Source organism: Sardina pilchardus, chromosome 4 (genome assembly GCF_963854185.1).
Source record: "Sardina pilchardus chromosome 4, fSarPil1.1, whole genome shotgun sequence".
Lineage (NCBI taxonomy): Eukaryota > Metazoa > Chordata > Actinopteri > Clupeiformes > Clupeidae > Sardina > Sardina pilchardus.
The window spans coordinates 40,438,122-40,463,406 of NC_084997.1; the positions used below are offsets into that span (position 1 = coordinate 40,438,122).

The 25,285-nt window shown below is 45.2% G+C and overlaps 2 protein-coding genes across 7 annotated transcripts in view; one reads left to right on the forward strand and one right to left on the reverse strand.

Moving 5' to 3' along the window:
- Nucleotides 1-1,062: 1,062 nt before the first annotated feature.
- hdac3 (histone deacetylase 3) lies at nucleotides 1,063-3,312 on the reverse strand. The gene has a single exon (XM_062535496.1). It carries the CDS (start codon nucleotides 3,179-3,181, stop codon nucleotides 1,895-1,897), a length of 1,287 nt encoding a protein of 428 aa, XP_062391480.1. The 5' UTR covers nucleotides 3,182-3,312; the 3' UTR covers nucleotides 1,063-1,894.
- Nucleotides 3,313-3,663: 351 nt separating this feature from the next.
- LOC134079248 (ribosomal RNA processing protein 1 homolog B-like) overlaps nucleotides 3,664-25,285 on the forward strand; it is a 35,475-nt gene continuing 13,853 nt past the window's right edge. For 3 of the 6 annotated variants that reach the window (XM_062535498.1, XM_062535500.1, XM_062535501.1), the window contains exons 1-12: nucleotides 3,665-4,181; nucleotides 4,456-4,538; nucleotides 11,655-11,712; nucleotides 12,109-12,194; nucleotides 13,888-13,949; nucleotides 14,230-14,353; nucleotides 14,782-14,846; nucleotides 15,804-16,006; nucleotides 18,104-18,216; nucleotides 19,375-19,472; nucleotides 20,763-20,782; nucleotides 22,049-22,192. In XM_062535498.1, the coding sequence (XP_062391482.1) occupies nucleotides 4,055-4,181; nucleotides 4,456-4,538; nucleotides 11,655-11,712; nucleotides 12,109-12,194; nucleotides 13,888-13,949; nucleotides 14,230-14,353; nucleotides 14,782-14,846; nucleotides 15,804-16,006; nucleotides 18,104-18,216; nucleotides 19,375-19,472; nucleotides 20,763-20,782; nucleotides 22,049-22,192 (1,183 nt within the window). In that variant the 5' untranslated portion in view covers nucleotides 3,665-4,054. Of the gene's footprint in view, nucleotides 4,182-4,455; nucleotides 4,539-11,654; nucleotides 11,713-12,108; nucleotides 12,195-13,887; nucleotides 13,950-14,229; nucleotides 14,354-14,781; nucleotides 14,847-15,803; nucleotides 16,007-18,103; nucleotides 18,217-19,374; nucleotides 19,473-20,762; nucleotides 20,783-22,048; nucleotides 22,193-25,285 lie in introns of all 6 variants that reach the window. The other 3 variants (XM_062535497.1, XM_062535499.1, XM_062535502.1) reach the window with 2 other exon arrangements.

A 25,285-nucleotide genomic window follows, 5' to 3' on the forward strand; every position in this document is an offset into this window, starting at 1 on the left:
AGGGCCTGTCTTGTCAACTGATTGGCTGTCTTGTCTGGGCCCTGAAGGAGAAATCCAGGGTTCCCATTCCAAGCTCCAAGTCTAATGGTGCATTCCATTTAGTGTTGGCAGTCTCGTACGTTTACCCGCCCGACATGTGAGAATTGGTGGCTAGCGTGAACGCTGGAGTTTGTAGTCTTTTGGGAAAGAACATGGATGCCACCAGGGCAGCAACTGTCTTAGTGCTGGACATTTGTCTAGAACACAAGCAGATGCCCCTCATTCTCCCTTTTTGGGTATGATCAATGGGAATGAATAATAAAAACATTTTTGGGCAATTTCAACAAGTGCTGTCGCATTTCTAATGAGCTAGATGGGCATTAGCAGGCTAGCTAGTCATTGTTATTGTTGTGTGCTAGCCTCTTTAGCAAACCAGCTGGAAAACAAATCATTACATTGTATTGCACGCACAGCAAGACCGTTAAATGTATGAATTGGTGACCGGATTGAAGCAGCAATGCAATCTAGTGTGTTAAAGCATTCCATTGTCATTAAAACGACCAACACGGTACAAATACAAAGAAAACACATGTCATCTCATCTCGACTATGGGCGCAGCCATGTTTGTTTACAGGTCGTAAGCCCAACTCGGGGTACTCGCAAGTACTCCGAGGTAAAGGGGGCGTTCCTCCGTAAAATGCCGCAAGAAAGCTGGGTAATTTACACTTTACAACTCGGGCGGGTGACTTACGATACAAATGGATCGCAGGGTAATTCTGTGCCTTTTCCCGGACAAAAGAAATCACCTCCAAAACAGGGAGAATACAGCCTACCGACCAATGATCTCAGAGCAGTCCCGTAGCATTCAAGAAACCTTTCTAAGAGGAAAATGTATAAATGGGCATTGAGCTAGAAAGCAGTGAAGCTAATGTCCAGATATACACCAGTTCTGCTATTTACACTGCTACAACAAAATTCCCAAATATTCCATAACTTTACCCTCAAAATGATCAAATTCCTTGACTTTTCACGACTGAAATAGACTTTCCAGAAATTCCATAACCAGTGGGAACTCTGAAAATCTTCAGTGATGCTTTTTATTTAAAATCAGGGCAGTAATCGTTTACATTGAGTTTTATCTTCTAACATACAAACAACAAACATACAAAGATACAAAATGAACTGTAATAACCCTTGATTCCACAGCCTGTAACAGGCCGAGTGTATGCGCGAGGGAGCATGAACTGTGTGTGTGTGTGTGTACTGAGCTGTGTGACCACGTGTGTGTGTGTGTGTGAGTGTACTGTGAGCTATGTGCACGTGTGTGTGTGTGTGTGTGTGTGTGTGTGTGTGTACTGTGAGCTATGTGCACGTGTGTGTGTGTGTGTGTGTGTGTGTGTGTGTGTGTGTGTGTGTGTACTGTGAGCTATGTGCACGTGTGTATGTGTGTACACAAGTTATTTCACACAGGCTGTGTGTGTGTATAAGTGTGTGTACACAAGTGATTTTGTACAGGCTGTGTGTGTGTGTGTGTGTGTGTGTGTGTGTGTGTGTGATATTTCATACAGGCTGTGTTGATTTGCACGCCAAGTGAGTTACTGTTCATGAAGCAACAACAATGGTGTTGCCGTGGAGATAAAGGGCAGCGGTGTCCAGGGCCGTCGTCAAGGCGACAGTGATGGAGTCACAGACCAGCAGATACAGGCCCCGCCCCGTCCCAAGGAGCCAATCAGTGACCCTCACACACCACAGCCGTGCTGATGACCCTCACAGTCCTGAGTCCTGGCTGGGTTACGCGTCATGGTTAAATCTCCACGTCACTCTCCTTGCCGTTGTCATGGTTAAATCTCCACGTCACTCTCCTTGTCGTTGTCATGGTTAAATCTCCACATCACTCTCCTTGTCGTTGTCATGGTTAAATCTCCACGTCACTCTCCTTGTCGTTGTCATGGTCCCCGTCGTAGAACTCGCTGCTGTTGTCGGGGCGCGAGTAGTTGTCGTCGGCGCCGCGCTCGTCGGGGTCGGGCTCGTCCGTGCGCTCGTAGCTCAGCAGGTCGGCCGGCACGTCGTGGATCTGCACGCTGGGCGCGTGGTTCAGCATCTTCAGGTTCTCGAACACCGTCTGCCTGATCTGCTCCAGGTACTGCCGCGAGTTCTGGTTCTCGATGCGCGTGCTGACGTCAGGGTGCAGCGTGAAGTCCGGCGCGAAGTACTCAAAGTACTCGCTGTAGGGCAGCTCGTCACTGATTGGCTCGTCCACCAGCAGCGAGGTCTCGTAGGTCCAGCAGCGCGCCACGTTGCGCACCGTGTAGCCGCCGCCCCCCAACACCAGCACCGGAATCCTGAAGCTCTTCACGAACTCCACACACTCCCCGTGGCCGCGGATGCTGAGGTTGAAGCAGCCGAGCCGGTCGCAGCCCAGAGAGTCGGCGCCGCACTGCAGCACGATGCAGGTGGGCTGGTAGAAGTCCACCACCTGCTTGATCACGGGCTGGAACAGCTGCCGGTAGCTTTGGTCGTCGATGCCGTCGCGCAGCGGCACGTTCAGGCAGTAGTAGCGGCCGCTCTCGGCGCCCACCTCGTACATGTCGCCCGTCCCGGGGAAGAAGTAGTTCCCGTACTTGTGGAAGGATACGGTCATGACTCTGTCTGTGAGATAGAAGGCCTCTTGCACCCCGTCGCCATGGTGAATATCGATGTCGATGTACAGCACCCTCGGGTGGTACTTCAGCAGCTCCAGGATGCTGATGACGATGTCGTTCACATAACAGAACCCAGAGGCCTCGAACTTCTTAGCGTGGTGCAGGCCACCGGCCCAGTTAATGGCGATATCGCAGATCTTATGGTTGAGCTGCGTCGCGCCCTGTAGCGATGCTCCCGTGTACCGCGAGCAGAATTCAAACAGACCGGGGAACACGGGGCAGTCGTCTCCGACATTAAAGGTGTTCAGGCTCTTGGTGAAGCCCTGCATGTTGTTGGGACTAACCTTTTGCAGGAAATCAATGTAGTCTTCCGAGTGGAAACGACACATGTCATGTTGGGAGGCTTTGTATGGTTTAAAGACCATCATCTTCTTGTACAAGCCATAATGCAGAACGAGACTGTGCGTCAGGGAGAGACGATGAGGTTTCATTGGATGTCCCGCGCCATAATGGAAATTGCCGACGTCGGGGTCGTAAAAGTAAGCCGTTCTGTTGGACATTGTACAACCTGATTATCGAAGACTTGAAAAATAAAATTCGCCTCGCGTTCACGGCTAAATCGTTTAGAGTGGCGCCTTTTCTTCTTTCACCGAGTTGCCAGTCGCCATTACTAATCTCTTCCTGCACGATAACGACGTGAACCGGGAGAAAACTAGAATCCGCTAAAAGGTTATGTCAAAATAAAGGGCTTTTGTTCTTTTCTGAACTGTGGGTGATGAGAAATAAGAAAGGTAGCGCATGTAATCATTTTTGTTTTTACTTTTATTTGAAATAATATCAGATATCAGTCATGACATGCGTTATCTGATTTATTTTGATGTTAGTTCAGTCAATCTCTAGTGTTGCTTATTGTACACTTCACACTACCCCCGCTAGTTTCGACTTCCTCTTTAAAATTATGTTTATATCGCCATCTTCTGGATTGGTGGTTATGTAAGGACTTTTACTCTGTTCGTTCCGGTGAAAAGAAAACATCATTCTTCCGACTGTGCTTTGCGGGAAAGATTAGATACCGAAAGATACGGACAAACGCACAGCTAATCCAGAGCAGCACTTGCAACTTTAAAAAGGCGGCATACACCAAAAATGAACACGTTTATCTTAAAAAAAATGTCCATATAACTACAGTCTGTGAGGCTCACGAGGACTTTTCCATAGTTATATAAGAATAGCCCATATTCGCGTGTTTTCCCCGATATCCCCACGCTCCAACGCACCATATGATTCGGCAAGAGCCCCTTTTCAGACATTTTCTGGTGTAGCTGCCCGATGCTGCTGGTGATTGTTATGAAAAATACGTCATCAAACGGCGTCCCTTGAAGAAGTGACGTAGAGAATGCGCCCGTCGTGAGTTCCCCACGTGAGAAATCAACATGGCGCAAGAGCAGGAGCCCGAGGTGCTTCTTGCCCAAAAATTAGCAGCAAACGAGAGAACCGTTCGGACTAAAGCCTTTAAAAAACTGCGGAAATATGCGAGATCGCGCTCACAAGTCCCCGGAGGTATGGAAACACTCACGTGCCCTGTTCTGCTGTTCTAATATGGGGTCGCGTGCTGCCCTGCCCCCTTCTTCGGCTCTCTTCTGTAACGTTAGCGCGTGTTCATGGGACTATATAACTTTGTCTTATTCGGATATACGCGACTATTCCCTCTGCCGTTAAGTGGAGGAAAGATAATTTACCATGTGATGCGCGAGTGGTGGACATGACGGGGAAGATTAGAGTGAATCATAACTTTTGAACTGTGTGTGTGTTTGTGTGAATTGTGTCCCAATAGGTGGCTTCACTGAGGAGGAGCTGATGAAGATTTGGAAGGGACTTTTCTACTGTCTGTGGATGCAGGACAAGCCGTTGCTGCAGGTGAGAACGTGTGTGTGTGTGTGTGTGTGTGTGTGTGTGTGTGTGTGTGTGTGTGTGTGTGTGTGTGTGTGTGTGTGTGTGTGTGTGTGTGTGTGTGTGTGTGTAAGAGCCTCTTCCACTGTCGTGGATGCAAGAGAAACCACTGCTTTAGGTAGTAGCAGATGACCAACAGGTCGACCCTGACTGACCACACAGGCTACATTGCACTGCACAATGCAATATCTTGGACACAGAAATATTGCAGTAGCCTACTGCGGGGGGGAAAACACAGTTTTCCTGTCGCACAATGCATGTTTCTTGCAGAGGTCTGATGGGGCCTAGATGTCAAACAAATGTATTGCAGCCTGGACATGTGTTTGCGATCAATAACAATGACATAGTTTTAAATAGTTAAACACCATAACTGAGTCACTCCCCAATAGCCTAATGAAGCCTATGTCCACAGCACTGCATCCTTTGCCACTCGTTGAGCTCCACTGCTAGGCGTTCGGCATAAGCCCTAACATGTTCACGGCTTGTCCACATATCAGTAGTCAGGTCTGTCGTAAGCTTTTGGAAAATCATCTATTTCCACTATTTATGTGTTGGATATACATAAAAACACACTGCAAAATGTTTTGACAACATCTAGAGGTTGAACATCTAGAATATTTCAATCACAAAGCTTTGTCCATGGTAGTATCCAGTTCAGGCCTTTATGTAACAGTGCTTTATCGAGCTCTTTATGTAGACAGACTGTTTCATACATGTTAGCTATGAATGTCTGTGAGTCGAAGATGAATACATTTTGAACATGAATTAATGGTTACAATAGAAAAGCATTCAGAGCGCAGACCTCCGCCTGTATTGTTCTTCCTAGGTTGTCATACATTTGAACTGAAACTATTCAGATTGCCACCACGTGGCCATACCATGCCATTGCACCAATAAGCGAAACACATAAACGGCTCAGGAATCCCAACGGAATTACGGATCACTCCCAAAATTTAATCGTGGGTCATGGCTGACATTCGCTGAAAATTTCAGCGAAATTCATCCATTACTTTTTGAGTTATCTTGCTAACAGACAGACAAACAAACAAACAAACAAACAAACAAACGCCGGTCCCCGATGGAAACATAACCTCCTTGGCGGAGGTAATAAATAATAACATATAACTAAGGTTATTTTGGGACCTTTTGTAACCTGTGTTGTGTTGAACCTGCGCGATTCAGTCGCGCCTTGCACACGCACAGACTCGAACTCGCAATATAGCAGAGATGGATCGGGGGTTGCGTGGTCACAACAAGGCCATATGGCCAAGCTCTAATTCTCATTGCCAGCAGCAGCCTTGATGCGTCAGCAAGTCAGGTTTGAGTCAATTGATTGGCGAAGTGCTCTGACACAGTGAACCCACAACCCCCGCCCAGTGTCGCGCTACGGCTTAGAGTTAAACTTCGAAGCAGCTTCGGACGTCACTAGTCACGTGATTATCACAAAACAAATCAAGCTCCGATACAAAGCTTCATTCCAAGTTGGTTCATGTCTTCGATACACGCCTCGAAGCAGGGGGTTCATGGGTAACATCACTGGAAATAAGTCCATTGCTGCCATAACCATAAACCATTCTACATGCTAGCATAGTATCGCATAATACTTGAATGTGTTGAACTTCAATGGTCTTGAGCAACCACTACATATTGATTAATTTTGATATAATTTTGCCCAATTTTTTTATTTATTCAAACATTTTGGTGGGGTGAGAGCCTGAACTTTTAAAAGCTGAAAAATAAGGACCACTCTAGTGCACACGCAAGGGACGGAGTTGAGCTGTGCGAGAGAGCTGCGGCCGTTTGAACGGTATGAAGAAGGATTTGGCCGTTTGAATGGTATCAAGCAGGATTCGGCCAACGAAATGCCACTAGTTTTCGGACTTTGATTAGACAACAAGACAATATAAATATGATTATATATTGTGTACTATTTCATTGTCATTGCTTGTGTGTGATGCCAATGAAACACTCTCTCAGGCACTGAATAAATAACGTTTTTGCCCATTACCCTAGCTAACTGGCTAGGTAATGTTAGCACAGTAATCGAAAAGTGAATGGGAACTGCTAGTCATGTTCGCTAGCTAGGTTGTTGGCACGAACCTGAAATAACACATAACTGTGTGGTAGTCTACTAGTTCTATCAAAAATATGTTAGGAGATTTGGGTTCGTAGCTCACATCTCTGAATTTAGGGCTGATGGTTAGTTTAAACAGTTTAAACAAGTCCTTTGCTACTTAGCAATGTCCGAGATGTTTCGAAGGGTAGGACTCCACCAATCGGATTGGTCATTGAGGCCGAGGCCACTGATCGACTCTACGTGTCAAGTCGGCCAAAACTAACGCCGACGGCACGCGACACACCAAACAGACTTAAGTCACCGGCAGTCCGACGACATCCGAGAGTCTTCTCACCTTTTTCACCCCTGACCCGTTTTCATGCCTGTTACTAATCCAATTAGCATATTACGACGTCACTGGATGACAACCATATCAAATGATGCACTTTTCAGTAAATACTGGTTTCAATTTCAGTTTCAATTTAATTTCAGTTATAGAGCGCCAAAACATTACACATGTCTCATGGCGCTTTACAGAGTGTGAAACATTCATATGTTTGTTGAACATATTTGAGCAGGTTTACTTTTTTTGTCATCTTACCCACATAACAAACAAACCGGAAAACAGTCACATGTAAACCAACAATAGTAAACTATTACTATAACCACAAACCATGCTACTATACAATAAAGTAACCTGGTCAAATCAGTTTCTGTCGCGGGTGACTTTGTAGTTCTCCAGAACCCTATTTTTACCAGCCCTGCTGTCTGTACCACGTCAGTTACGGACACCATCATCATAATTATGACGTGTACCTGCAGCAGTGATAGGCAGAGGGTCCAAATACGCATGGTGTGCTTAGTAGACACTGACATATACACGCAAAGACGCACCTCCATTCACAGACGCATCTTGACTGTCCAGGGCTGTATGCTGCGAGCAGGTCGTCGCAAATGCGACCTAAAATATATTAGTGCGAGTAGAAAATATGAAATGGGAGCACACGTGCGAGTATTGATTTCAACCCTTTTATTCACATTTTGCTCCTAAAATGAATCCACACCAAGTGGATCAAAGTATAGTACAATTTTCGCGCATCTGTAGACCTATACAAATTTCATAGTTGACAACTCTTAACGCACCTGGCTGGAAACTCACGCCTTCAGCATCAACCTTGTGCTCTCACACACGCAAGAAATGTCACTCCAAATCCATTCTTCTTTTTCTTCAATATATTGAAGACTATGGGCGTATTCACACCAGGAAGGTCCGTTAGTTCACTTGCTTTGGTCCGGACCATTTTTTTTTTTCTTTTTTTCTTTTTAGTGCGATTCTCTTTCACACTGTGATTAATTGCAACCGGACCAGAATTTATAAACAAAAGCACATGTGCTAAGGTCGTTCAACCATTGGCTGGTAATTGTGTAGGTGGGGTGAAGAATAGGAAGCCAAAGTCAAAGTTGGCCCACGTAAATACTACTACTTTGCGTACTGTACTCGTTATTATCCTAGCAATATAGTTTATACAGTTACAGCTTTGCAGAAGTGCTTGAGCGTCAAGACCGTTTGATGCAAGTTTAACAATATCATGCTCGTAATTTTGCAACGACGAAGACGTGCAGCAAAACAGCTGAGAAGAGCTCTCCTGTGTGTCCCAACATGCTAACAGCAGGGCCTACGGAAGACGGAATGGGTAGGGGATGCCAAATCAAATTATTGTTGCCAAAAAAGCGTTAGCCCACTGCTTTGTCTTAGGAGCACCTGTGCTCCTAGTGAAAAAGCTTATCTTACAGCCCTGCTGTCACTGCCAATGGACGACCGATCATAATCTCCAAAAGACAGATATTCTCCTTCAGAATCAGAATAGGTCAATTACAGATCCAAGACTTTATCACACGTGAACTTTTTTTTCAACATTTGGTGTATTTTCGCTTCAATTTTAGCAATGCTATGGCCCGTTCACTTCCGCGTTATTTAAAGGAAACGCGTCTTGGTGTGTTTCTCACGATTAAAGGAATAGTTCGGAATTTTGGACATAGGACCTCATTTCCAACTTAGTCGGGGTGATATAGGTCGATGGAGACCATTTTCAGTGAATTTCTGCCCTTCCTTAAATTGCAGTGTTCATCTCGTGCTAATCTGGTGCTGAGATAACGCAAGTCAGCGGTAACATCCAGCCTGCCAATGAAAACACTCCACAGAACACCCGAAACAAATAAATTATAACGTCAGACTATCGATGTCTGTGTTAACTCATTCACTGCCATTGACGTTTTTAAACGTCAATTTAGACACATACGTTGACTGCCATTGACGTCTATAGACGTCAATTGCCTTTTTCAATTGGGAGGGCTCCTGGGTGGGCTTGGGAACGATCTGGCAGAGTTTCAGGCTTGTAAACAGACTGTACTAGCGATCCGAACCGCTAGATGTAAGCAGTGCCATTTGGAAGATTAGTATCTGCCTGCAAAGTGCTAATACAGAGACATGCAACCAGCATGCAACAAGGTAACACTGAAGATCGACCACAGTGGATCTAGTTTGCACGCGATGCAGGGAATAAATATGCTTACTTCTTACATCAAGGATGAAAAACATGTGAACGGTATGATCCATTTACATTGGATATTGCCATATAGACTAACAACAACTTTGCTAGTGCTAGCTTGCTACGTCTACCGTCCTGTTCAGAGTCTATAGCGACCATCAGAGTCCCTAGCAACCTTGACGAGACTGACGAGATAACAGTGCAATCGTGGTCGACATACTACTGAAACACTACGTTAAAAAGTTGATTTTCACAAAAAGATCGTTTTCTCCATTTTTTGGTCAAAAACAGGAGTTTTTAGTAAAACTAACCCATGTTCTACTGACAATTACTAAAGAACGGAAAACGATAGAAACAAACCGTTTTTTCCTGGTGAAAGAGGAGAGTCTACTCTTTCATTTGGTACCTTCGGTGTTTACATGGTCATAAAGCTCGCCGTTCGGTGGATCTTGGAAAAACAGTCAAAATGCTGTAAAACGTCTGGCAGTATGGAGCGCTCTGCACTGAAAATCGCTGGCAGCCAATGAGTTAATAGAACAATGTTAGAAATAAATCTAACCTTGCATCGCATTGCAATAGCCTACTTTGTTCCCTGTATGGCAGTAGCGGATTGATATTGAGAAACTAGTCCCTCAAAATGTAATAAATCATTGAGTTGCAAGGTTAGTTTTATTTCTAAAATTATTCTATCAACGGACATGGAAAGGTACTGACTCGATTAAATTCATTCTGGACTCTCTATCCGACCACATAAAGACGTGGGGATACTTCGGTTTGGCTTAAGGGACCCTCTACTCACTACCACGTAAGTGTAGTGTTGTTTGGAACAGTAGAAGAGGTATAAAAATAGCGTTTTGTAGCGGCGAAAGCACACGCCCCGGTCACTTCCAGGCAAACGAGTTTTGGCTAAAAACGGTGAACTCGAACTTTCTCAAAATACATCCGAATGACATGATTTTGGTGTCAACTCAACGTATGTACTCCCAATAGTCCGATTGATCTAAAGTGCATTTCACTCCGGATTATCCCTTTAAGGAAGGGGTTAAACGCGATAAAAACTTTCTACACCGACCTATATCACCTCGGCAAAGTTGGAAATGAGGTCCTATGTCCAAAATTCCGAACTATTCCTTTAATACAAGCATTTCCTGAAATCTTTGAGTATCGAATTTGGGCTTGAATCGAGGCTCTGGATGTCTGTCAACTAGTGGTGGACAGTAGAAATGACATTAGTTTCCTTACTTGGATCTATCGCCTGTTTTAATAAGTCACGTTGCTTGTCTCAATTATGCGACTTCGGCAGACAAAGGGTTTTAAGGTAATACTTTTTCTCATTGGGATAGGCCCAATATTTGTTCTCATTGGGATAGGCCCTTTTGGGAAATATTGGTGTTGAGATGATCAGTCAACTTGAATGCAAGAGTTTTAAACAAATATCTGCAGCGTGCTAATGATACTAACTGGATTGAGCAATGATTTAGCTAGTTGTCTTCCATGCGTCATTATTTTCATGATTGTGAAGAGAGAGTGAGAAATCTATAACGAGCTACAAACGCAAGTTGAAGCTTTGTGGCCCTTTGATGCATAGTGGCACCCATGGGTGGTGGGTAGCTAAAGCTCCACATTCTGTTGACGTTTGAAGACTTATCAAACAAAACAGACCGCTAGATCCTCCTCGCCCCCTGTCTACCGTGCTTCCTGAAACGCTCATGAACACGCCATCCTTCTTGTTCCTGATTGGCTGGAACACGCCATCCTTCTTGTTGCTGATTGGCCAGAATACAGCTTGTGATCTTTGATGGTCCAGGCTGTTTTTTTTGGCGTGTGTGTTGGGATTGTTGGAGCTTGGCAGTGTGTGTGTGTGGCGGGGGATTGTTGGAGCTTGGCAGTGTGTGTGTGTGTGTGGCGGGGGGATTGTTGGAGCTTGGCTGTGTGTATGTGTTGGGATTGTTGGAGCTTGGCAGTTTGTGCAGCGCGTTCAGGAGACTGCAGCTAGCAGGTCGTGAAGAGATGTCTGCTGTATGTTCTGATGTTCTAACAAGACTGGAGAATACTGTGTGTTCTTATTTGTGTTAGACTGGAGAATACTGTGTGTTCTTATTTGTGTTGTAATGATCTAACAAGACTGGAGAATACTGTGTGTTCTTATTTGTGTTGTAATGTTCTAACAAGACTGGAGAATACTGTGTGTTCTTATTTGTGTTGTAATGTTCTAACAAGACTGGAGAATACTGTGTGTTCTTATTTGTGTTGTAATGTTCTAACAAGACTGGAGAATACTGTGTGTTCTTATTTGTGTTGTAATGTTCTAACAAGACTGGAGAATACTGTGTGTTCTTATTTGTGTTGTAATGTTCTAACAAGACTGGAGAATACTGTGTGTTCTTATTTGTGTTGTAATGTTCTAACAAGACTAGAGAATACTGTGTGTTCTTATTTGTGTTTAGATTGTGTGTTGACGTGTTGTCATGGTTACAGGAGGAGTTATCAGAGCAGATTTCTGGCCTGCTGCTCAGTTTCCAGAACACCAACACACGTGAGTACCTGGAGAGAGAGAGTGTGTGTGTGTGTGTGTTTGTTTTGTGTGTGTGTGTGTGTGTGTGTGTGTGCGTGTGTGTGCAGAGCTGTTGATGATGGTGATTTTTTAACAGATTTGTGTGTGTGTGTGTGTGTGCGCGTGTGTGTGTGCAGAGCTGTTGATGATGGTGATTTTTTTAACAGATTTGTGTGTGTGTGTGCAGAGCTGTTGATGAAGGTGATTTTTTTAACAGGTGTGTGTGTGTGTGTGTGTGTGTGTGTGTGTGTGTGTGTGTGTGTGTGTGTGTGTGTGTGTGTGTGTGTGTGTGTGTGTGTGTGTGTGTGTGTGTGTGTGCAGAGCTGTTGATGATGGTGATTTTTTAACAGATTTGTGTGTGTGTGTGTGTGCGTGCAGAGCTGTTGTATATCGAGACGTTTCTGCAGACTGTGAAGAGGGAATGGAACGGCATAGACAGACTTCGCATGGACAAGTTCTTTCAGGTCAGAGGACACACACACACACACACACACACACATACACACACTAGGGGTGGCACGTTTTTTGAAAAATGCTCCGAACCGTGACATGCCATCCGAGTGTGTTCGTCATGCGGTCCTACGGCTCAGGCTAGTTATGGCATGCGCAATTGATTCCCAGATGTAACAATGTGTTTCCCTTTCGTGAGAGGTGGAGTGTGGAGTGTGGAGTGTGGAGTGTGGAGTGTGGAGTGTGGAGTGTGGAGTGTGGAGTGTGGAGTGTGGAGTGTGGAGTGTGGAGGGTGGAGGGTGGAGGGTGGAGAGAAATGGCAAGTGCGAGAGACATGGGCCCAATCCCAATGTCAGCCCTAAAGACTAAGAACTAAAGACTCACAGACTTAATTGATCTCAGGTGCTAAGTGAGTGAGTGTGTGAGGCCACATAGGCTCAGATAGGTGTTTGGGATTGGGACAGCACTTCACGAGATCACATGTACCTTGGCGATGTTTACTAATAAAAACGTTGCTAACATTTGCACCATGCACGTGTGTCGTGCGTGCTGTTGTTTACCTTCATTTCCGGATTTTTCTATGATCTCCGCGGTAAACGTCACAACACTTTGAACTGTGGGTAATTCCCTTAGGTTAAGTCTGCACCGATGCAGACTCACGGAAAGGGCTCGGTAAGTCTGTACTCAAACCCTCCCGCCCGTTGTAATTCGACATTGGGACAGCCCTAAACCCTTACGAATTTTGCGAGAACGCGCACCAAAGTCCGTGAGTTCGTGAGTCCGGACATTGGGATTGGGCCAAAGAGAGTAGGAGTATGGAGTTTTGAGACTGCCCGGAGTTGCAGGATGCGCCAGCCTAACGTCGCCTTCACACTCGCTCTCCGTAATACGCAGTGCTCCCCCGTCAGATCACACTCGCTCTCCGTAATACGCAGTGCTCCCCCGTCGGACGTCGGACTTGACTGTTGGAAGTGTCGGAAGCTTTCGAGTTTGGGAGTAAAATGTACAATAGTGCTATTTTAATTTTAAACTAATTGTCTAACTGCCCTAATAATGTTAAGAGACAATGTAAGACAGTGACATGACAAAAAACATCGTTTGGAAATAATTCTTTATTTTACACCAACCGTTCATTTTATTTTTCACAAGATGGGCTTGTGCACCACTAAGGTTCATACACGTTCCTTTTCGATGACTTTATTTTAAACTTTATCATTTAAAAGCATGTAATATGATATTATAAAAGATAGATATTCAGTTTGTTTATCAGTGCCATAGCAACAGTAACTTCAGAACCGTCGGCTAGGAACCGTCCGTTGCTGTCGTACGAGTTCAATGTTTTTTACGCATGCGGATGACCAACGGACCCGATTGTTTCCATACTGCACTGTTGGGACCCATTCGCATGCGGTCTCAAATCTCCACAGGAAATGAATGACTTCCGGTCGTTTCGCAGCCGTATCTACGATAACTATTCTTTAAATACTCTAGCCTAATTGTGGATGATTAAGCTATATATGCTGAAATATGTTTCTGGAGTGTTAAAGATTAAAAGAAAAAATCACAACAAGAACCGTATCGAACCGAAAACCGTGACCCTAAACCGTGATACGAACCGAACCGTAGATTTTGTGAACCGTGCCACCCCTAACACACACACACACACAAACATGGTTGACTAATCCCCACCATCTTCGTCTCCTGCAGCTGGTGAGGTTTGTCTTCAGGCAGCTGTTTGAGATGCTGAAGAGAAATGATTGGGAAGAGAGGTGAGGAGAGACACACACACACACACACACACACACACACACACACACACACACACACACACACACACACACTCTCACTCTCATCTGTTGAGTCTGTTTCTCTCTCATTGAAATTAGCTTACACTTGTGTTATAATTGTACAAATGAAAATAAACATAATGGGGAAAAGTATACTAATCAGGCGAAGTAATAGAGTGGAATGTAGGAAGGGAAAAAAGGGCTCACTTTCTCAATTTCTGACTCTCTTTCTCTCCCTCCCTCCCTCTCTCTCTCTCTCTAGTCTGTGTGGGCGTGTGCTGCAGTTAGTCTCCGCCCAGTTGCTGGATGGCTCCGCCCCTTCTGGACTTCTCCTGCACGTTCTGGATCTCTACTTGACAGAGCTGGGTCTCGTTGGAGCAGAGCAGGTGTGTGTGTGTGTGTGTGTGTGTGCGCTCTACTTGACAGAGCTGGGTCTCGTTGGAGCAGAGCAGGTGTGTGTGTGTGTGTGTGTGTGCGCTCTACTTGACAGAGCTGGGTCTCGTTGGAGCAGAGCAGGTGTGTGTGTGTGTGTGTGTGTGTGTGTGTGTGTGTGCTCTACTTGACAGAGCTGGGTCTCGTTGGAGCAGAGCAGGTGTGTGTGTGTGTGTGTGTGTGTGTGTGTGTGTGTGTGTGTGTGTGTGTGTGTGCGCTCTACTTGACAGAGCTGGGTCTCGTTGGAGCAGAGCAGGTGTGTGTGTGTGTGTGTGTGTGTGCGCTCTACTTGACAGAGATGGGCCTTGCTGGAGCAGAGCATGTGTGTGTGTCAAATGTACCTGGCTGTGTGTGTGAGATTCTTCTTCTGTGTGTCTTGCAGCTGACAGCAGACCAGAATTTGTCCTTTATTGAGCCATTCTGCCGAACTGCAGCCGAAACCAAAGAGTAAGTCCTGTGTGTGTGTGTGTGTGTGTGTGTGTGTGTGTGTGTTACCGATATAAGCATAAGTCCTGTGTGTGTGTGTTACGGATATAAGATTAAGTCCTGTGTGTGTGTGTGTTACGGATATAAGAGTAAGTCCTGTGTGTGTGTGTGTTATGAATGTAAGCGTAAGTCCTGTGTGTGTGTGTTACGGGTGTGTGATATTGGATTTCTTCAATGAAAACATTTTTAATGTCTGCGACAATGCTTTGAGCTCCCATTTGATGTTTGCAAATAAGCAACATTTCCACCCTCGATATATATATTAATTCCGGTGTGAAATTGACCTTAACTGTACCGAAACATGTTACGGTTTACTCACACGTGTAGTTTACGCACCTTTGCTCACCCCCCTGCATTCCGAACTCCGTCCTTTTCAGCCAAGCTTGCAGTAGGCTTGAATCTATTAGATTGGGCATAATGTACCCTATGCAGCTAAATCGCTATTTTTAAACCATTAAAACGGTTCCAAGTAACTCCACACTGCATTACTAGACTTCTGAGGGTCCTGACATTTAAAACGAGATACTGAGAACTTTGGAAATGCACAGGAAGTTTATTTAAAAAGACTGTTTACAAGCAGTACCTTCATAGAATCTCTCCGCTGGGCGCCATCTTGTGGTGAAGTCGCGATAAGCCGACTGACGAGCACGAACAAACAGGAAGGGTTAGGGTTAGGGTGTGTATATATTGCTGATTGGCGATATATACACATATCTCTTTAATATCCTTGAAGGGTCACTCCTGTACTGGAATTAATCAATTGTGTTTGTATTTGTGTGTGTGTGTGTGCGTGTGTGCGTGTGCATGCTTGTGTCCATGTGCGTGTGTGTACCCGTGTGTGTGTGTATTTGTGTGTGTGCGTGTGTGCGCGTGCATGCTTGTGTCCACGTCCGTGTGTGTACCCGTGTGTGTGTGTAGTCGTGTGGTGCTCCAGGCTCTCTGCAGCAGTGTGTTTGGGCAGATTGTGGAGCAGGCGCCGTTTGCGGTGGTCGACCTGCTCAAGGAGCTGAAGACGCAGCGAGGGGAGGAGCCAGACTCTGGGCAGGCCTCTGAGGGGGAGGAGTCACAGAGCTCCGCCCCCAGCAACAGCAAACTCCCCAAGAAGGGCAAGAAAAGCTCTGGTGAGAACGCCCTGCACACACACACACAGATGTACTTTTCAGTTATGCATGTTCTACCATTCCCGCTTCTGTCACACCCACAGCACACAAGTGTGAAATGAAGGCAGCCTCGTAACGTATGAAAGTAATGTAACAGTAACGTATGAAAGAGGCGTGTTTGTATTTACGATAGAACCAGACTGATCCACCACCTTGTTAATTTAATTAATTAATTTAATAATTTGTTTAATTTAGCTTAATATGAAAACGTGGAACGTGGACTTTATCGACCTTCTGAATGCATTCGAGGTTAACCGATAGCATCTTTCGTGGACGTGCAGTAGAGTAACCAGTAACGTCTCCTATGGAGTTTAACATTCGTTAGAGACTTAACAGTCACATATCGACTAACCAGTAACGTCACTAATGAACGTGAGTTAGAGACTAACCAGTAGCGTCACTCATGAACGTGAGTTAAAGACTAACCAGTAGCGTATCTTATGGAAGTGGGTTAGAGACTAACCAGTAGCGTCACTCATGAACGTGAGTTAGAGACTAATCAGTAGCGTCACTAATGAACGTGAGTTAGAGACTAACCAGTAACGTCACTAATGAACGTGAGTTAGAGACTAACCAGTAGCGTATCTTATGGAAGTGAGTTAGAGACTAACCAGTAGCGTATCTTATAGAAGTGGGTTAGAGACTAACCAGTAGCGTCACTAATGAACGTGAGTTAGAGACTAACCAGTAGCGTCACTAATGAAGGGGCGTTAGAGACTAACCAGTAGCGTCACTAATGAATGTGATTTAGAAACTAAACAGTAACGCATCTTATGGAAATGAGTTAAACAAGACTCCACATTTAGATTTGCTTCATTTCGTCTTTGGGAAACAAACCAAAGCATGTGTAACTCCAGGCGTAATGGCCCCAGCCGTGGCACTACTGGCTGGGGCACCTGCACCGCACGCCGGCGACCCGGATTCGATTCCTGCCCCGTGGTTCCTTCCTTCCTGGGGATTTGAAAAACTGTTCCAAACACACATCTCAATCTCTGCTAGTTTTTGTCCTAGAAACATATTTGGTGACACCATTAGAAACGTTTAATCAATTAGTTTCCAAATATATATGTTTTAAAAGAGAATGTATCAATGGCACTTTGTAAAAAGGAAATCCTAGGATTTCACCTGAAGCAGGCCTATTCAAAAAGCCCATTCAACTTAGTTTGCATTTGAAAGAGACACTCACTAAGTGACCCATTTAGTCCCCCTTTTAGACCCACTTTTTTCCAATTTGTAGTAAAGCTACTTAACATTTTTTAAAGTTATTTTTACTTATATGGAGCCAACACCGTTGTTTTCAAGGTTCAAACTTCAAAAGTCTTAGCTCGATATATTTATAGTGTGTTTTTTACCTTTGACCTTTAACCTTTGAAAATCATCTTTGAAATCATCTTTGAAAAAAGTTGTGTTTACACTGAATTATAATAAAAGGTAATCTCATGACAGAATATAACCATATGTGCCACTTTTGCATAGATGTTTTTAGTTAGATGAAAAACTTAAAAATCTCAAGGTATAGCTGACTGCCTCAAAGTGCCTGAAAAGGCCTCGTACCTCCAAGTGTTAAATTGATTAGTTTAGACCCTTGTTTCTCCAATTCTACCTCTTCTTCCTATAAAACACCTGCTAGTCAGAACACAGATGACACCATGTTCAAAACATGTAGCCTAACAAAACGGTAGCAATTCCCCTAAAAACATGTTATTTATTACTTCAATGCATTAAAAACTTAACAGCATGGCGGTCTCTTGAATAAAGGTATTCGCCAAGCAGCTTTGTGTTAATATGATGACTAACGTTAACTAACTTGCTCGCTTGATCGGATTAATCCATCAGCTGATTTCCACAGGGAAGGAAATCAAATGTGTGCCTCAGATGAGGCTGTAATGATGGTGGATGGTAAGGGTCAAACTTAGTCCACCGACTCCTAGGATGTGTAGGCGTTGTGCTGAGAGTTTACCCTCGTATGACGGGTGCTTGGTGCAAATTCCAAACCCTATGTGTGTGTGTGGACACGGACATGGACACTGATGACTGTGTGTGTGTGTGTGAGTGTAGGCCACAAAGCCTCAAAGGAGGAACAGCTTAATGGTGATGAAGATGAAGAAGATGAGTTGCTGGATGATGACATCGACCTGGCTGATGATGAAGACGTTGGACCGGTGTTGCAGGTGTGTGTGTGTGTGTGTGTGTGTGTTGCAGGTGTGTGTTGCAGGTGTGTGTGTGTGTGTGTGTGTGTGTTGCAGGTGTGTGTGTGTGTTGCAGGTGTGTGTGTGTTGCAGGTGTGTGTGTGTGTGTGTGTTGCAGGTGTGTGTGTGTGTTGCAGGTGTGTGTGTGAGTGTGTGTGTTGCAGGTGTGTGTGTGTGTGTGTGTGTGTGTGTTGCAGGTGTGTGTGTGTGTTGCAGGTGTGTGTGTGTGTATGTGTGTGTGTGTTGCAGGTGCGTGTGTTGCAGGTGTGTGTGTGTGTGTGTGTTGCAGGTGTGTGTGTGTGTGTGTGTTGCAGGTGTGTGTGTGTGTGTGTTGCAGGTGTGTGTGTGTGTGTTGCAGGTGTGTGTGTGTGTGTTGCAGGTGTGTGTGTGTGTGTTGCAGGTGTGTGTGTGTGTGTTGCAGGTGTGTGTGTTGCAGGTATGTGTGTGTGTGTGTGTTGCAGGTGTGTGTGTGTTGCAGGTATGTGTGTGTGTGTGTGTTGCAGGTGTGTGTGTGTGTGCGTGTGTTGCAGGTGTGTGTGTGTGTGTGTTGCAGGTGTGTGTGTATTGCAGGTATGTGTGTGTGTGTGTGTTGCAGGTGTGTGTGTGCGTGTGTTGCAGGTGTGTGTGTGTGTGTGTGTGTGTTGCAGGTGTGTGTGTGTTGCAGGTGTGTGTGTGTGTGTGTGTGTGTTGCAGGTGTGTGTGTGTGTGTGTTGCAGGTGTGTGTGTGTGTGTGTGTGTTGCAGGTGTGTGTGTGTGTTGCAGGTGTGTGTGTGTGTTGCAGGTGTGTGTGTGTGTGTGTGTGTGTTGCAGGTGTGTGTGTGTGTTGCAGGTGTGTGCGTGTGTTGCAGGTGTGTGTGTGTGTTGCAGGTGTGTGTGTGTGTGTGTGTGTGTGTGTGTGTGTGTTGCAGGTGTGTGTGTGTGTTGCAGGTGTGTGTGTGTGTGTGTGTGTGTGTGTGTGTGTGTGTGTGTGTGTGTGTTGCAGGTGTGTGTGTGTGTTGCAGGTGTGTGTGTGTGTTGCAGGTGTGTGTGTGTGTGTGTGTGTGTGTGTGTGTGTGTGTGTGTGTGTGTGTTGCAGGTGTGTGTGTGTGTTGCAGGTGTGTGTGTGTGTGTGTACTCTTGCTCATCCTCTCTTGTCTCCAGTTCAACTACGGCGCTGTGGCCGACACGCTGTTCCAGTTGGCCAGCAAAAGCAGCACGGCCGCCCACAACAGAACCCGCCTCTACAAGCTGGTCAAAACGTGAGTGCACACACACACACCACACACACACACACCACACACACACACACACACACACACACACACGGCCGCCCACAACAGAACCCGCCTCTACAAGCTGGTCAAAACGTGAGTGCACACACACACACCACACACACACACACCACACACACACACACACACACACACACACACGGCCGCCCACAACAGAACCCGCCTCTACAAGCTGGTCAAAACGTGAGCACACACACACACACACCCACACACACACACACACACACACACGTATATACACACACGGCCGCCCACAACAGAACCCGCCTCTACAAGCTGGTCAAAACGTGAGTACACACACACACACACACACACACACACACACACACACACACACACACACCTTACACATTACACACACACACACACACACACACACACACACGTATATACACACACGGCCGCCCACAACAGAACCCGCCTCTACAAGCTGGTCAAAACGTGAGCACACACACACACACACCCACACACACACACACACACACACACGCGTATATACACACACGGCCGCCCACAACAGAACCCGCCTCTACAAGCTGGTCAAAACGTGAGTACACACACACACACACACACACACACACACACACACACACACACACACACGGCCGCCCACAACAGAACCCGCCTCTACAAGCTGGTCAAAACGTGAGTACACACACACACACACACACACACACACACACACACACACACACACACACACACACACACACACACACACACACACACACACACACGTATACACACACGGCCGCCCACAACAGAACCCGCCTCTACAAGCTGGTCAAAACGTGAGCACACACACACACACACACACACACACACACACACACACACACACACACACACACACACACACACACACACACACACACACACACACACACACACACACAGGCAGCCGTGGTGTACTAGTTAGGGCTTCGGGCTTGTAACCGGAGGGTTGCCGGTTCGATCCCCGACCAGTCCACCACGGCTGAAGTGCCCTTGAGCAAGGCACCTAACCCCTCACTGCTCCCCGAGCGCCACTGGTTGGGCAGGCAGCTCACTGCTCTGGGTTAGTGTGTGATTCACCTCACTGTGTGTTCACTGCTCTGGGTTAGTGTGTGATTCACCTCACTGTGTGTGTGCTGTGTGTTTGCAGAGAAACAAATTTCCCTCATGGGATCAAAAAAGTATTTATTCTATTCTATTCTAACACTCACTTGCAGGCACACACTCAAACCCTTTAATTAACTTGTGTTTTTTTTCTTGCAGATTCCGTGATCTGAGTGAAGGTAAGGTTCCCTCCGCACCAGCACGCACGCACGCACGCACGCACGCACGCACGCACGCACGCACACTAGGGATGCAAAGTATCGATTAATCATTAGTTAATTGACCCCACAGAGCGATTAATTCATGAATTATTAGTTAATTGACCTAATAGATCGATTAACTGATAAGCGCCTTTTTTCCTGAGAATGTAAATTTCTCACGGTTTCAATAGTGTCTTCAACAAAAAAGCAAAATATTGCTTATAAACCGAATAACATGCATGTTATATTGCTCAATTGATGTTTTATTGTGGGATTGGGGTAGTAATGTTGGTCGTGTAGTCAAGTGTAATTGAGTGCCTGTCACTTTGAGATGTTTGTTAGGGAACCCTTGTGATTTTAACGCGGTTAAAAGGCTGGTGTGTGAATCTTTCAGGATAATGTTTTCTGCGTAGTTAGTTAAAATTGCACTTCTCCTTGAGACAAACACTTTTGAGTCTTGGAAAACACTTTTCCACTTACATCGAGATTTTCTAAACATTCAGTGTCGAAATTGACAAGCAACTGTAAGTATCCTAAACTCGACATCTAAACAGTATTCTAATGTTCAGATATGCAGCTTGATTGCCTAACTTAGCAGCCTACATTAGGGAGACTAAACTATGTTATGCTAAGACATTAGCAGAGATAACTTGTTAGTTTAGTCTCCCTAATGTAGGCTATGTTGTGGTACGACGTTAGCACAGTTAGTCTAGTCTCCCTAATGTAGGCTACTAAGTTGTGGGAAGACGTTAGCAGAGTTAGCTACATTAGGGAGGTCACATACTCACCTTTCCACCACAACCGCCATTGTAGGCAACAGACTTCCTCCCTGTAACATGGTTTATGAACTTATGAATGTGGTATCTTTGTACATTCATTTATTTGAAATGCTCACACACGTTTTGACCGCCTCATGTTTGTTTTTTTGTTGCCTCAAGTTTGTCGGGTCTCTCGCTGTCCGCGAGAATCTCGAATCCCGTTAAAGAGCGTCCTGTTGAAAATGGTCTTAGATTGCAACGTTTAATTAAATGACAATTATTTTAATTTAGTCAAGTAAATTCTTGTCGACAATTAATCGTTAGTCGATTAACTGTTTATATCCCTAACACACACACACACACACACACACACACACACACATGCACACACGCACCCACGCACACACATGCACACACACACGCACCCACGCACACACACACACACACACACACACACTCACGCTCTCACTCTGTGGTGTGTGTGCAGGGGTGTTCCCGCAGGATGAGGGCCCAGAGGTGGTGTCTACTGATGAGGATGACGAGGAGTTCCTCTCCAGGAGGAAGAGGAAGAAGAAGAAGAAGCCGAGTCGAGGGGACCAGGAGGAGGACACACCCCCAAAGCGCAAGAAAGGTACTGAGCACACACACACACACACACACACACACAGTATACACACACACGCACACCTTTTGGGCCCAGTTGGGTTTATATTGAGGTGTGTGTCCACTTCATTTGTTACGGGAATACGGGAGCAGTTTATCAGTGAGATCTGTGTTACGTGTGCGTGTGTGTGTTTGTGAGAGAGTGAGAGAGTGAGCAGTGGGAGAGTTGTAGTAGTCTCAGCAGTGTGTGTGTGTGTCAGCAGTTTAAAGGAATATTTCGGTATTTTACACTTTAAGCCCGTTTTCTTAAAGCCTAAAGTGTAAAATACCGGTGTGTGTGTTGGGGGTATTATGCGGTGTGTGTGTTGGGGGTATTATGCGGTGTGTGTTGGGGGTATTATGCGGTGTGTGTGTTGGGGGATGTGTGTGTTGGGGGCATTATGCGGTGTGTGTGTGTGTTGGGGGATGTGTGTGTTGGGGGTATTATGCGGTGTGTGTGTGTGTTGGGGGATGTGTGTGTTGGGGGTATTATGCGGTGTGTGTGTGTGTTGGGGGATGTGTGTGTTGGGGGCATTATGCGGTGTGTGTGTTGGGGGCATTATGCGGTGTGTGTGTGTGTTGGGGGATGTGTGTGTTGGGGGTATTATGCGGTGTGTGTGTTGGGGGATGTGTGTGTTGGGGGTATTATGCGGTGTGTGTGTGTGTTGGGGGATGTGTGTGTTGGGGGTATTATGCGGTGTGTGTGTTGGGGGATGTGTGTGTTGGGGGTATTATGCGGTGTGTGTGTGTTGGGGGTATTATGCGGTGTGTGTGTGTGTTGGGGGTATTATGCGGTGTGTGTGTTGGGGGATGTGTGTGTTGGGGGCATTATGCGGTGTGTGTGTTGGGGGTATTATGCGGTGTGTGTGTTGGGGGTATTATGCGGTGTGTGTGTGTTGGGGGCATTATGCGGTGTGTGTGTTGGGGGGTGTGTGTGTTGAGGGTATTATGTGGTGTGTGTGTTGGGGGATGTGTGTGTTGGGGGTATTATGCGGTGTGTGTGTGTGTTGGGGGTATTATGCGGTGTGTGTGTTGAGGGTATTATGTGGTGTGTGTGTGTTGGGGCGATACACCCTTTAACTCCAGAGGACTATAACATGTTATTGTATATCAGCATTATATTATATCCTCACATAAAGAGACAAAATAACTGAATTTGTGATAATTATGACGACACACTTTATGCAGATTATAGCCTACTATTCATATTAAAACGTAACCACTTTAATTCAGCGGTCTGGTTGAAGCTTGAAAATATTGTAAACAAAGTAGCATAGTTGGCTATCTTAAAATAGTCTACTGGTTGTATGGAGTTGGAAAACATTGGTATTGAGATGATTTGTATTAAATGTGCATGTCGAGGGGAGGGGCGGGTATCCATTGAGCGCGCACGAGAGACGAGGGGAGGGGCGGGATGCATATCGTTAGTCCTGCAGTGGGTTTGTTGATCTGAGTGTTGCGTTTTCGGTTTCAATATGCATATCGTTACAGTCCTGCAGTGGGTTTGTTGATCTGAGTGTTGCGTTTTCGGTTTCAATATGCATATCGTTACAGTCCTGCAGTGGGTTGCACCAGCTGAACGTAAGTTCCATCTTAGCTTAGTTCTAACGTAAACTGGCTCTACATTGTACATTGAAGTTTATGAGCTACTGAAATTGCATTTCACAACTGCACCACACAAATGGTTTCAATGTAGCACTAAGTTATGACTTAAATTACACACAAACGTACAAACTTACACCCCACTTCCCCCAGGTGCAAGTCCCATCATAACTAAACTGTTAACATGGTTTAGTCAAGAAGAGTTACATACGCGACCGATTACACACGTTTCATTTACTTGAGCAGTGTTTGAATCATGTTTTTACTGGAAATCGTAGGCCTATGGACCTAGCGGTATACAACTATCAAACATCTACCACACAAAGCACACATTTCATTGTTGTTGATTGAGCTGTTATCCGCGGTTTCATTAATCATATTGACCCCTTGCTGACACGTGACTTCGTGACGTGACGTCGCCATGCTGGACGGCAAAAAGATAGGAGATGTACGGCAAATTACATTATGATGAAGTGAACACCTTCACTTTAACATCTGTCATTCAATGTATTGCTGTGTTCAGGGTCTGGTGGTCATATATAAACATGTCGGTGGTGTTGTAAGGTGAAATGGGTTATGATCGCAAATTTAAATAGTTATTAGAACTAGCACCCACATTTTTCATTGCATTGCCTTTAACGCCAAAAGGTCACCTTTTATCGCTCTCCTTTCATATAATGTGAATGATTTTTTAACAATAAGGTGTAGAAAAAGCTTGTCTTTATTTGAAACACAATACGGAATATACATATTCTTTATATAGAATTATAAAGAGTTATGTATATGGTATATATATAATATAATATGATTCTTTATATATTCTATACTGACATTTCTGATATTCATGACATTCATGACTATTCATATTACAACTCCGCCTCTTTGTTTACAATTTGAGGCTTCAAGCCGACAACTGAATTAAAGTAACTGAATTAAAGTAGCATAGTTGGCTAGCTTATTATAGTCTACTGGTTGGACTGTTCAGTTTCCCCACGTGTGTTTAAGTTTCAAGGTAGGCTAATACTTCTTCTCCCTGGGACAGGCCCTTTGAGTCTTAGAGTTGGAAAACATTGAGATGATCAGTCAACTTGAATGCAAGAGTTTTAGTAAAATGTATGCAGTATGCTATGATGCTAACTGAATTTAATTATAATTTAGCTAGCTGTCTTCTATGCGTCATTGCTTTCACAATTGTGAATGTGCATGACGAGGGGCGGGTGTCCATTGAGCGCGCACGAGAGAGGGAGAGGGAGAGAGAGCGGGCCAAGGAGAGGGGGTTACTTCTGTACAGTTTGGTAAAGTTGTACGCATGGTCTACAATTTAAAACTTGTGAAGGAAACGAATGCTTTCACCCGAGCAGCGTCAGGTGCACAAACCCCTGGACCGGCAACGTTAGCACCCCTCCGTAGGCTGTCGAACACATGACACTCTTGGAGCTTTATCACATGCTTCACGGACAAATGTTTTAACATATTGCTG

Bases quoted from the DNA above. Each gene is read 5' to 3' on its own strand.
- hdac3 (XM_062535496.1), bottom strand. From the start codon at position 3,181: ATGTCCAACAGAACGGCTTACTTTTACGACCCCGACGTCGGCAATTTC.